This window comes from Zophobas morio, unplaced genomic scaffold, assembly GCF_036711695.1.
Source record: "Zophobas morio isolate AGI-343-1 ecotype UQ-CSIRO unplaced genomic scaffold, CSIRO_AGI_Zmor_V1 ptg000002l, whole genome shotgun sequence".
NCBI classification, from domain to species: Eukaryota; Metazoa; Arthropoda; class Insecta; order Coleoptera; family Tenebrionidae; genus Zophobas; species Zophobas morio.
The window spans coordinates 7,186,538-7,200,214 of record NW_026972107.1 but is presented as its reverse complement, the minus strand read 5'-3'; the positions used below and the strand labels follow the sequence as shown (position 1 = coordinate 7,200,214).

The 13,677-nt window shown below is 39.5% G+C and overlaps 2 protein-coding genes across 14 annotated transcripts in view; both read left to right on the top strand.

The window, feature by feature from the left end:
• Nucleotides 1-13,146, top strand: part of LOC135126359 (UDP-glycosyltransferase UGT5-like) — a 67,368-nt gene extending 54,222 nt beyond the window's left edge. For 11 of the 13 annotated variants that reach the window (XM_064052446.1, XM_064052455.1, XM_064052400.1 and 8 more), the window contains exons 2-4: nucleotides 11,141-11,363; nucleotides 12,534-12,750; nucleotides 12,804-13,146. In XM_064052446.1, coding sequence (XP_063908516.1) covers nucleotides 11,141-11,363; nucleotides 12,534-12,750; nucleotides 12,804-13,083 — 720 coding nt within the window. In that variant the 3' untranslated portion in view covers nucleotides 13,084-13,146. Of the gene's footprint in view, nucleotides 1-7,776; nucleotides 8,827-8,875; nucleotides 9,695-11,140; nucleotides 11,364-12,533; nucleotides 12,751-12,803 lie in introns of those variants that run through there. The other 2 variants (XM_064052357.1, XM_064052461.1) reach the window with 2 other exon arrangements.
• Nucleotides 663-6,929, top strand: LOC135126418 (UDP-glycosyltransferase UGT5-like). The gene is made up of 2 exons (XM_064052470.1): nucleotides 663-1,486; nucleotides 5,856-6,929. Exons 1-2 carry the CDS (start codon nucleotides 1,401-1,403, stop codon nucleotides 6,742-6,744), a joined length of 975 nt encoding a protein of 324 aa, XP_063908540.1. The 5' UTR covers nucleotides 663-1,400; the 3' UTR covers nucleotides 6,745-6,929.
• Nucleotides 13,147-13,677: the final 531 nt, after the last annotated feature.

Below are 13,677 nucleotides of genomic sequence, written 5' to 3'. Positions count from 1 at the left end.
TTACTTCTGCCACCGTTCGAAACCTCGTGATTGTTTTTTCAGCATGACGTACAAATTTAAGGCACCAGTGGTAGGATTCATTTCGCAAAATATGCCCATATGGGTAAGCGAAAAGTTTAAAGTGCCGTCACATCCAGCTTACATTCCTGACATTCAGTTGGATTACGTAAACCCGATGTCGTTTTTGGCACGTGTTGAAAACTTGCTAATGGGAAGATTGCATAATTTTTACTACTACCACTTTATTCTCGGCAGGGGAGAAAAAACTGTCAAAGAGTATTTTGGTGAAGATGTGCCATCTTTGAAAGATACGGTTTCTAATATTAGCATGTTATTGGTTAATACTCACCATATTCTGCATTTTGCGCGGCCTCTGGTTCCTGGTGTTGTAGAAATTGGAGGAATACACATTGGAAAAGTAAATAAAAGGTTAAATAAAGTAAGTTACTAACTTTATGAATTTGTTGACAAGTGACTTCAAAATAACAGGTCAATAAAAATACGTGGTACCTTTTATGGTAATTATGTATCATCAGTTTTAATATTCAGTGTAAAAAGTATGTGCCTGCATATATTTTTATTTCATAGTTCGTTGTGGCACATATTTTACGAACAAATATCATCAAATGTCAAAAAACCAAATAAAGAAATATTCATTTTTAAGTCAACTCATTACTTCTAAAATTTGAAATGCAAATGTTATTGCCACTTAAACATTTTAAGTGTCGTACTGAGAAATATTTTGACGTGGAAACAGTAAACAAATTTAACGTGTTGATAATGTACAAGTTTGTTTCAGCTGCGTTATGACAAAATAATTACTGCCTATTTGTCTCAATAAGTTATGAAGTAAGTTCCATCAGTCATTTTGCCCCAAAAACACTCTCCCATAATTACCGTCACATCACTCTCGAAAGATTCTCGCACCAACCAAATGGCATCTTCAGTTTAAACACCTACACCGGATCTCGGAAAGAAAAGTGGCTCATTATCAAGCACAAAATAGAACACCACTGAAAAATATCGTGCACCAAAACCTTCAACTGTTCTTCAGTTCAAGGTTTTTTGGAAAACAATAACCGAAGTTTCGACATAATCATCACCGAAATCTACAGCAGCGACTATTTTTTGACTTTTGGGCACAACTTCAAAGTCCCAGTGGTTGGAATCAGTTATCTACCTATAACCCATCACACCCATCCTACGTACCCACCAATGGTTTAGCCTTATCAAATCGGATGGGCTTTTTGGAACGAGTGGAAAATTTTTTGGTGGGGTTATTCCACGAATTGTATTACGATACCATGATTATGGAAAATGGATACCAGCTAGAGGATATTTTGGGGGAAATCTGCCAAGTTTGAAACAAATTGGTTTCAATGTTAGGTAGCTTTTGGTGAATGGTCATTTCGCTTTGGGTTTCTAGACCTTTAGTGCCTCATGTGTTCGAAGTTGGTGGGTTGCATATTGAAAACATAAACCTCATGTAAGTTTTACAGTTATAGGTTATTGTGTAGAGGGACTAGATTAACTTACGGGTAATTTTTGCCCACGTAGTTAATCATTCAAAAAAGACAAAGCAAAATATCAAAATGAGGTAACCCAGGCGCCTGCCAAACAAAATTAATGCATTCGTCAATTTAAAGCAAATTGGTTGACTCATTATTTCGCGTAAAACAAAAATTATCAAAAGCCATGAATCAAAACAAACACAAAGTTGCTTGTAAAATTTACCGCTACTGATTACGGCGTCCACAATTCTAGTTATGAGTGCTTTCATAAGTACACAAGTAACTTAGACGCAAAAGTTAACAGCTGCATAATGCGAATGTTGCTTTTGCGACTAATTTTGGCAACAAGTTACCTTTCGGCAGTACATTCATACAAATTATTAGTTGTATTACCATCACGATCCCCAAGCCACAGCAAACTTTTTCTACCTTTAACTCAAGCTTTGGCTGAAAAAGGATACCAAGTGACTGTTGCAGGCCACTTCTCGCTGAAAAATCCTCCACCTAACTACAGCTCCCTATCACTAGACATCCGAAAGCGAAACACACAGAAACCTCCTTTTTCTTCAGATTTAAAGGACTATCAAGGTACAGCAATAGAAAGATGGTCTGCCACTTACCTTCTGCACCAAATGGGTCAAATCACCTGCCAGGAAGACTTTGCAAGCCCAGGACTAAAGAATTTGATTAACAAAAACGAAACTTTTGATTTAATCCTAGTGCAGTACTTCAGCAGCGATTGTTTTCTGAGTTTGGCGAAAAAATTCAAAGCACCTGTAATTGGACTCTCGGTTTGTATCTTGTTCGAGTGGATTAGTGCGGTATTTGCTAACCCCACCCATCCGGGTTATATTCCGAACATCCATCTGCAACACTCTGATAGAATTCCATTTCTGCGAAGAGTTGAAAATTTGATACTAGGCCTTGTTCAACAATTGTACTACAGTTATGTGATGACGAGAGAAGGGGAAGATGTTGCGAGAGAATATTTTGGGGAGGAAGTGTCTTTTAGGGGTATATCTCGGGGAGCAAGTTTGCTACTAGGGGTTACTCATTTTACGATAAATCTACCAAGACCGTTAGTTCCCGCTGTTGTCGACATAGGAACAATGCATATTACGGAAGTTAACAGATTACCAGCTGTAAGTACTATTCCTGTAATGATTTTTTTCTACAGTTTAATGATCGACAAGGTGTGATTTATGTTGATGTATCGACTATGATTTATTGACAATTAAAATTAATTTAGTTGCCTTAATTATCAAAAGTTGTGAATCAAAACTGCGTTATGCTGTCATGAGATTTATGATTACTGATTATGGCGTCATAATTTGCAACTTTGTACCGGTTTAGCATAGATAAAGTTAGTTTGACACGTATAAGCTTACAATCGCGCAACAAAAATGTTCGTTTTTCCAATAATTTTGGTCTTGACTTATGAAGTTTTTCACTAGTTCAAGAAGCGAAATGTGGTTCCAAATAAATTTGATAAGAAACTATACAAAAACAACATGCGGTAAGAAATTTGCTTCTGACTTCGTTCGCAATGTTTTGGAAGTAATCAACCACTACCCAACGGTACAGCTGCTATTGGAGTTTGATGCACAGATTTCGAGCACAAATTGTGAAAATTAGTCCTCTTAGTCTCCCAGGATAGGTCAGCAGAAAGTTTGCAAACCCCACTCATCCGGCTTACATTCAGAATGCAGCCTTGGATCTTGGGAATCCAATGTCGTTTTGGGAGAGACTAGAAAATTTGATAGTGGTACATTTCCAGAATTTTGTTTATGACATTTATGTTATGCCAATTGGTGAAGACACTGCAAGAGAGTATTTTAGACAGGATATGCCATCACTTAATAGCACTGCCAGAAATATTAGCCTGTTGTGGGTTAACAGCTACTTTGGTTAGTTTTTTCCGCGGCCGCTGGTTCCTGCTGTTGTGGAAATTGGGGGGATGCATATTGGAGAAATAAGAAAACCACCAATCGTATGTTTATTACCATTATTATTATTTATGTTTATGTGATATTTTTAACTACACGAAACCGATATAAACTCACTAAGTATGTAGTAATAGTATGGTTTTACGTTTTACGCTGATAAAATTCAAATATATTGCGCAGTTGGTCAGTAGTAGTGTTCCCAAATATTCAGAATGCTCGTTTTCAAAATACTAGTGCTATTGAACCTCCTCTTCTAAAACCTGTGGTAATAAAATTCTAGCACTTCTTGCACACGGAGGAAGAAGTCATTTAATTCCGCTCCTAGCACTAACTAAAACCCTTGCCAAGAATGACCACCAAGTAACTTCAATCAGCCACTTTCCTCAAGAAACATCGCCACCAAACTACTTCAACACACAACTGAAGATATCTAAAGAACTAGACTTTGCTTATTCAAACCTGAGAACTACTAAACGATCAAGAAAAGAAATGTGGTCTGTACTGAGTGTAGTCGACAATTTTTCAAAACTATCCTGTAACGACGATTTTACTTCTGCCACAGTCCGAAACCTCGTAGAAAACCCAGAAAACACGTTTGACATAATCGTGGGTGATTGTTTTTTCAGCATGACGCACAAATTTAAAGCACCAGTGGTAGAATTCATTTCGTAAAATATGCCCATATGGGTGAGCGAAAAGTTTAAAGTGCCGTCACACCCAGCTTACATTCCTGACACCCATTTGGATTACGTAAATCCGATGTCGTTTTTGGCACGTGTTGAAAACTTGCTAATGGGAAGATCGGCAGGGGAGAAAAAACTGCCAAAGAGTATTTTGGTGAAGATGTGCCATCTTTGAAAGATACGGTTTCTAATATTCGCATGTTATTGGTTAATAGTCACTGTACTCTGCATTTTGCGCGGCCTCTGGTGCCTGGTGTTGTAGAAATTGGAGGAATACACATGGGAAAAGTAAATAAAAAAGGTTAAATAAAATAAGTTACTAACTTTATGAATTCGTTGACAAGTAAGTTCAAAATAACAAGCCAATAAAAAGCCGTGATACCATTTATGGTATTTATGTACCAGTCTAAAAAGTATATGCCTTTATATATTTTTATTTCATAGTTTGTTGTGACTCATATTTTACCAACAAGTATCATCAAATGTCAAAAAACTCAAACAAGGAAAAATTCAATTTTCGTTGAACTCATTATTTCTAAAATTTGAATTTCAAATGTTATTGCCGCTTAAACATTTTAAGTTGTCGTAATGAGAAATATTTTGACGTGGAGATAGTAAACAAAATTTAACGTGTTGATAATATACAGGTTTGTTTCAGCCGCGTTTTGACAAAATGATGACTGCCTATTTGTCTCAATAAGTCACGAAAGATTTATATTGCTACTTTTTCGTAAAGGAGAATTACATTCTTATTCAACAAATTGTATAAGTTGACGTCATGCCTTTTTGAAAGAAATAACAAACAAATTTTGGTTAGTGTTTACCGGTAGACTAAACACAACGCGTTCTGGTATCAAACAACACACAAAATTTCAATGCATTGGATTCACTAGTTTCAAAAATTGATCTCTAATAAGGTCGACCTTGTTCGTTTGCATTTATGAGATAATAATAATTAATCTCCGAGATCCTAGTAGAAGCAAGCTGAATGTTTGTATTCTATGTATTATGAAAGGCCGAAAAGTGAATTTAGACGTTCATCTAAATCACTCTAGGACAATAGTTTCACATCGCTCAAAAAATATAAACACATATGACAAAGGAAGTTGTGTTCACGTGTTTTTACGTATACTACTAGTTATATTGACATCGTTTGTTAGAGTGATAGTAGTACTAAACTACGAACTCCGTCGATTATTTTTATCACAAATTATAAGTATAAACCGAATAAAAATTTACATTTTTTTTTATTGCTAAAGTTAAGTCACATGTTAACAACACGTGTCATAACCTTGACGTTAATTTTTTACTGTTATTACCGATGTCTAACTAATAACACACAACCAATAGCCGTGCGTATTTTCACGATATATATTTTAAAATATGAACTTAGTGCCTCATGTGGTGGAAGTTGGTGGGTTGCACATTGAAAACATAAATCAGCTACCTCATGTAAGTTTTACAGTTACAAGTTATTGCGTAGTGGTACTAAATTAACTAATGCAGTTAATTACTCTAATAAGCCAAAGCAAAATATTCAAGTCCCCTACAAAACAAAGTTAATGTCTCTAGGCGAATTATTTAACTCATTATTTTAAGTAATGTAAGAGTTATCAAAAGCCATGAATCAAATTAAGCACAAATGTGGTTGTAAAATTTATCTCTAACCATTACGGTGTCCACAATTCTAGTTGTGAGTGTTTGCTTAATTACAGAAGCAAGTTAGACGTCAAAGTTAACAGTTCCATAATGAAAACGTTGTTTTTGCGACTAATTTTGGCAACAAGTTGCCTTTCAGCAGTATATTCATACAAGTTATTAGTTGTGATACCATCACGTTCTCCAAGTCACAGCAAACTTTTTCTACCTTTAACTCAAGCTTTGGCTGAAAAAGGACACCAAGTAACCGTCGTAGGCCACTTTTCTCTCCAGAATCCTCCACCTAACTACAATTACATATCACTGGACTGCCAAAAGCGAAACACACAGAAACCTCCTTTTTCTTCAGATTTAAAGGACTATCAAGGTACAGCAATAGAAAGATGGTCTGCCACTTACCTTCTGCACCAAATGGGTCGAGTCACCTGCCAAGAAGACTTTGCAAGCCCAGGACTAAAACATTTGATTAACAGAAACGAAACTTTTGACTTAATCATCGCGCAGTACTTCTGTAGCGATTGTTTTCTGAGTTTGGCGAAAAAATTCAAAGCACCTGTAATTGGATTCTCGGTTTGTGTTTTGTTGGAGTGGATTAGTGAGATTTTCGCTAACCCCACCCATCCGGGTTACATTCCGAACGTCCAACTGCTACACTCGAATAGGATTCCGTTTTTGGGAAAAGTTGAAAATTTGATATTAGGGTTTGTGCAACAATTGTACTACAGTTATGTGATGACGAGAGAAGGGGAAGATGTTGCGAGAGAATATTTTGGGGAAGAAGTGTCTTTTAGGGGTATATCTCTGGGAGCGAGTTTGCTACTAGGGGTTACTCATTTTACGATACATCTACCAAGACCTTTAGTTCCTGCTATTGTCGACATTGGAACAACGCATATTACCAAAGTTAACAGGTTACCAGATGTAAGTACTATTACTTACTTGTAATAATCTTTTCTACAGTTTAATGACCGACAAGGTGTAATTTATGTTATATAGACTATGTTTTATTGATAATTAAATTTAATTTAGTTAGCTTAATTATCAAAATTTGTTAATGAAAACTGCTTTATGCTGTTGTCTGATTTATGGTTACTGATTATGGCGTCCTATTTTTCGACTTTGTAGCGTTTTAGCATAGATAAAGTTTGTTTGACACGATTAAGCTTACAATCGCACGACAAAAATGTTCGTTTCTCCAATAATTTTGGTGATAACTTACTTATCAAGAGTGCATCCTTACAAATTACTAGTCGTGTTATCAACACGATCCCCAAGTCACAGCAAACTCTTTTTGCCTCTAGTTCACGCTTTGGCTACAAAAGAACACCAAGTGACAGTTGCAGGCCACTTTCCGATCCAGAGTCCTCCGCCTACCTACAGTCACGTATCACTGGACTTCCAAACCCAAAACATGTCAAAACCTCCTGGTTTTTCTTCCGATTTGACGACCATCTATGGCCCTACATTGGAACAATTGTCTGCAACTTACACCCTGGACTAAAGAGTTTGTTTCGAAAGAACGACACTTTTGACGTAGTCGTCGTGCAGTACTTCCACAGCGATTGTTTACTGAGTTTGGCGAAAAAATTCAAAGCACCTATCGGATTCTCGGTTTGTAATCTGTTCGAGTGGATTAGTGAGGTTTTCGGTAACCCCACACATCCGGGTTATATTCCGAACAACCAACTCCAATATTCTAATAGGATTCCGTTTTTGGGGAGAGTTGAAAATTTGATCTTGGGGCTTCTACAACAATATTATTACAACTATGTTATGAATAGAGAAGGCGAAAATGTTGCGAGAGAATATTTCGAGGGGGAAATTGTGTCGTCCAGAGATATATCTCTGGGGGCAAGTTTGCTGCTAGGTGTTACTCATTTCACTATAAATCTACCACGACCTTTAGTTCCTACTGTTGTCGAAATACCAGAAATTCATATCGCGGAAGTTGTGAAATTACCATCCGTAAGTACTAAAAATTGCGGCAGTTATCGTGAATCGACACGGTTTACTTTATCTTAATTTACATATGTAAATAGATGACCTTAATCAATTTTTCGCGTTACGTTAGACTCAATAACTTGTATAATGCATAGACCTTGATATCTAATGCACTCTGCTATCTTAATTGTTGTTGACGACGCAATCACGCCTTATAAAACCTTCCACTTCCTTAAATTCGCATTTTCTGTACGACTACTCAAAGAAAATATAACCATGATTTTCCGATTATTGTTAATTTTAACAACCGCGTCACTAGTGCACGGTTACAAAATCCTGGCTTTGTTTCCACATCGTGGCAAAAGCCACTTCTTAGTGTACTACCCCTTAGTGGAAGCTCTAGCCAAAAAGGGACACGACGTAACAGTCATGGGTCACTACCCTCTCAAGACCCCCATCCCCAACTACCGCGACGTTGTTCTCCACGAAGAAATACCAACAATTCCTGGGAATCTGGGCGACTTCACGGGATCGTGGTTACAGAGATGGTTCACCCTCCTCATGCTAGATAAACTGGCTGAAGCTTCGTGCACCCAAGCTTTTGCTTCATCGGTCGTCAAAGACTTTCTCAAAACAGACGAAAGGTTCGATGTGATCATCACGCAAGCTTTCAATAGTGAGTGTTTTGCGAGTTTTGCGAACAAATTCAAGGCACCTACTATTGGAATCTCGACTTGTATTATACCCCATTGGATTAGTGAAAGGGTTGGGACCCCTACAACTCCTTCGTATATACCCAACGTCCACATGGAACACTACGACCGGATGCCCTTTTTGGCCCGAGTTGAAAATCTAGTGCTAGGAGTGCTGCAACAACTGTATTACAATAGTGTGATGATGAAGTACGGAGAAGATATTGCGAAAGAGTACTTTGGGGAAGACTCACCCTCTCTTATGGACATCACTTTGAACACTAGCTTGCTTCTAGTGAATAGCCACTTCAGTCTTACTCTGCCCAGGCCTACAGTGCCTGCTTTAGTCGAAGTGGGGGGAATGCACATAGGACAAGTTAAAAAATTACCAACAGTAAGTATGTAAATTTATAGCGACGTGTCAAGATAATTCAACTTCACGGTTCGCATTATGCAAAATGTTGTTGGTGCGATTGTGGTTAATCGAAGTGTGTTTAGTGGAATCGTATAATATTCTTGTGTTGTGTCCTCACCGTAGTAGGAGTCACGCTAACGTGTGTTTGCCGCTAGCCCAAGCTTTGTCAAAAAAGGGGCACCAAGTCACTGTCGTCAGTCATTTCCCTTTGGAAACCCCAATTCCAAACTATGTTGATATAAATTTGGGTAATTCTTCCACGCTTCACGACATTGATGTCATTCATGGATCCTCGAGACCGCAAAAATGGTCAATTGTTCAAATCCTCAACTATTTCACCCAGAAACACTGCAACGAAGATCTTCGATCTCCCAGTCTTCGTCGTTTTTTTCAAACTAACCAAACTTACGACGTGATAATAGCGGAATTCTTCAACAGTGATTGTTTTTTGAGCGTAATTGACGCCTTCAAGGCCCCACTGGTTGGTTTAAGTCCCGGAACGATAATGCATTGGACGAACGAGAAGTTTGGCAGCCCCTCAAATCCGTCGTATATACCCAACAACAACCTCGACTATTCCGATCGGATTTCGTTTTTTGGACGAGTGGAGAATTTATTGGTCGGACTGTTGCATAACTTGTACTACGACACTATGATAATGGGAAATGGGGAGAGGATTGCAAAGGAGTTTTTCGGGAGAGATTTACCACCCTTGAAAGATATTGTTTCGAATAGCAGCTTGTTGCTTGTCAATAGTCATTTCAGCTTGAATCTCCCCAGGCCTTTAGTGCCTGGTGTGGTGGAAATCGGCGGAATGCATATTACGCGCATAAAAAGGGCGCCCGAAGTTAGTACATTCAATATCAGCCTCCGTTATAACGTCACTAATTAATAAACTCTTAACGTTACCGAAAACTCGAACGCCGATTTTTCGTCCTATTGACGTCTCCCCTTTCTCCGATTCCATTACGCGGCCCAGAACCCTCAATTATAAAAACACATCTTGTCAGCTCGTTAACATTGTTTTCGGTAATTTTCCAACTCAGTGAAAACGCCGTGATTCTTTCGCATCTCGGCCCGAAATAAGCCCTTTCTTATTATTTCAATTCACATAATAAGCGTCCAAAGCGCTAAATTATACACAATTAGTCCTGAATAGGCGCGATGAAACTCGAAAGGATAATTGCGCCGTTTCCTTAACAACTGCAGGATTTTCTTCCGGCAGGATCATGCATGTTGCGGTTCAACGAACCCGTATCGTGCAATCCGCAATCAAGCTCTTATTATTTTATTGTGGCGGAAAATGATATTTACGTGTTCTGGCGCCCGGAGTCTCCGGTTAATTTGCTGCGTCGACTGACCTGTTCCGGGCGCGATGACGTGGACGGAATAAGCGCCAATTGAAAGCTTGTTACCGCTGAGGTACAAACTCTGGTTTGCTGTTGACACGTACTAGTTTTTATCTACGCTGGACTGTCATTTTTATCTGTGCGACTTTAAAAATTATTAACTCGGGGCACTGACACAATCAGATTGTCAATTTCAGCAGCTACGCTGCGTTAATTGTTTTGGTGTTTAAAGAGGTGTTTTTGACGATGGTTTTGTTTTTGGGTCGAACCTGGACTGGACGTAGTATATTTGGTAGTAATTATTTCCTTTAGGGATAAAGCTTGACCCTCCGCTGCGAAAATTTATCGATACGTTCCGGTGTGTTTGACGTGTCCGGAATGCCGTTGCCAGAGTCGGCCATGGCGGGCGGTGTTTGCGTCATCTTAAATGTTCCACATGTGTCGACTGATTAAGTATTCATGGGTTCCCGCCTGAATAATTCGGGCACGTCGAAAACACAGTTGCTTGGAGATTGTATTTAATAGATAAGCCAGGAAATGAGTTTTCTAAGAAGTATTTAGAAGACTTGGCTGTTGTACGGGAGATCTTGCGCGTAATTCCGCTTTATTACTCGTTAAGTTATATTAAAGTTTAAATGGGCCAAGGTTTGCATTATTGGAGCTACACTGTTTAATAATTTGATGTCGGAGTTATTAAATCTGACGCCTTTTCTCCCGTTTTCGAGCCGGAGCTCCCTTCGTGATTGATGGCGGTGTGTATATGGGAATTTATGGGCCCGGATCAGGAGCAGCGCCTTTAAAAAAGCCCCAGCTTATTATTTAACTTTATCGACTTCCTCTATGGGGGCATTGAATCACGGTTTAGTACATAATGGCGATATAATTCCCATATTCAGACCGGGAACGGACCTTCAAACGTTTAATTCGACGACGATTTATTGCAGGACCTCGAGAAATGGATAAACGAATCCACCCACGGCGTTATTTACTTCAGCTTGGGATCCATGATCAAAGGGCACACGTTCCCCGACGAGAAAAGGCAGGAATTTTTGAAAGCTTTCGGACGTTTGCCGCAACGAGTCCTTTGGAAATACGAGAACGACACGATGCCGGGGAAACCAGACAACGTAATGATACAGAAGTGGATGCCGCAACTTGACATTCTCTGTGAGTAGACAATCACGGCGCAAATCCCTAATATCTCAACAGGCATAATGCAAAACTACGTTGACGACGAAAGGCAGCCACGGAATATAACGCGAGATCAACAGATTCGATATTCACTCGTTTTATTTCATATGTCATATAACTCGAACTCTAGACTCGCAAGCAATCTGTCTAGCTGAAATTTACTTAACCCGGTGTTGATTATGCTAATTCATATATACGGCTGCAAAACCCCGCACTCTTTTCGCATCATAAAGAACAACGTAGAGAGAACGAGGACACAAATCTTATTTCTTTTTAATTTAAGGTCAAAACACAATAAATAAATCTTTTTCTAAAGGAACACTTCTTTCTTAATAAAGTTTGCCTGCGAGTTGGCCTAGCCTGTATCTTAGAACATCAAAAACCCGCATTCTTTTCGGACCAAGATCATCATCTCAACTATTAGCACTTAAGTAGAACGGGTCTTTGCATTTTCCAATTAGCGCCTTTTTGTCACTGTTGAATTTCAAACTAAAACTTTTTCATTCGCTAGTAGTTTTTTGAGCTAAAAAAGCAACTAATGTGGAAGTTAACTAAGCGCAGAGCAGCAAAGTTGTTGATGGAAGAGGCCACAAACAAATTAGTTTTGGCCGTAAAGCATACATTGTGTCCAATCAAAATTTAACACACTTTCCTCGTCCCCAACTCCACTTTTCCCAACTAACGTAAAACCCACATCCATCCAACTAACTTTTTACAGTCATCTCCGTCAACCGCCATGTTTAGTGCCCCACTTTGCAACATTTCAAATCAAACTCCCTCGGAAGAAATAAAGCACGCACTCTTAGTTTTACGACTGGCAGCACCATTTTGTTGTAAATACTTTTATGCGTCCAACCACCATTCCGATTTCACTCGACCCGACCTAAAGGCAAACATTCACCCTCTTCGCACATTCAATGTCAGACATGTTGAAAGCGTCATTTGATCAAGATCGCTCGCGAAACATATAAATCGCAAGATAAAGTGTGGAGAGATCTCGGGGCGAAATTGCTCCAAGAGGACTCGAATAAGTGTGGTATTTTTGCTAAAACGTCTGAAACAAGCATGCGAGACGTAGCCGGGTACTAAATTACCGCCTGCAGTATTCATATCGAGGAGCTGCATTAAATTTGTTAAATATTGCAGGCCATCCGAACGTGAAAGCCTTCATATCGCACGGAGGACTCTTGGGGACCACGGAGGCGGTGCATTGCGGAGTGCCGGTGATGGTGATGCCGCAGTATGGAGACCAGTTCACGAACGCGAAAGCCCTGGAGGCCAACGGTGGAGGGGTGATTTTGCATCTGTACGAGGCCACGGAAGAGAAGGTCTACGACGCGCTGAAGACCATTTTGGATCCTAAGTAAGATTTTGAAACATCCTAATTAATCTAGTGATGCAATTTTTCTGCTTCAGGTTTAAGAAGCAGGCCGAGGAGCTGTCTACGCGCTTCCGCGACCGCCCCATGCCGCCCCTCGAAACCGCCATCTACTGGGTGGAATACGTGGCGCGTCACCGCGGAGCCCACCACATGCGTACAGCCGCCGTGGGAATGCCCCTTTACAAATATCTCCTTCTGGATGTGATCGCCTTCCTGTTGTTGGTCTTCGGGCTCGTTTTTGCCGCCTCCTTCTACGTCACCAGAGCCATCTTTAGAAAATTGTTCGGCAAAAAAGACAAACAAAAAGGCGATTAATCGCAATGCTGTTGTGTAGCGTGTAAAATTTAGTAGGGAAATAAAAACGTCCAATTTATAAAAGTACAACCTTTCAACCTCTCCACCGGCAAATTCCGGAATACACACGTAAAAGTAAGACGAGATTTCTTATGCGCTTCTTTTTTACATAATAGTCGCCTTTTATCCGTACGTACGCGTGATATAAATCTCAACGAAGGGGGAAAAAGTTAACAGGATTTAACTCTTAACCCACTTATGTCATTGTTTCAAGAAGGTGATAAGCCGAAGGACAAACTTTAAGTGAATTCGGGTGCCGAAAATCAGGACTCGGCTCTCGCCAGGCCTGAAACCAAAATAATAACGTGAGAGAAAGGACTTTCGGATGAATTAAACCCAGTCGAAGCCAAACTCAAATAAAAGATAAGTTGCGCTTGTTGATGCTTTTTTAACGCAGAGAGGACCTACGTTATGCTCCAGAAACAAAAAATGCACGCATATGTACTAGCTATGATTCTAATCTAATTTGTATTCTACCTGCGGCTCCCGTCACCACTACGAAGTGGTGGGGATAATAACGTGTCTCTACCAGAGCTTGATGTGAGAAATAAAACG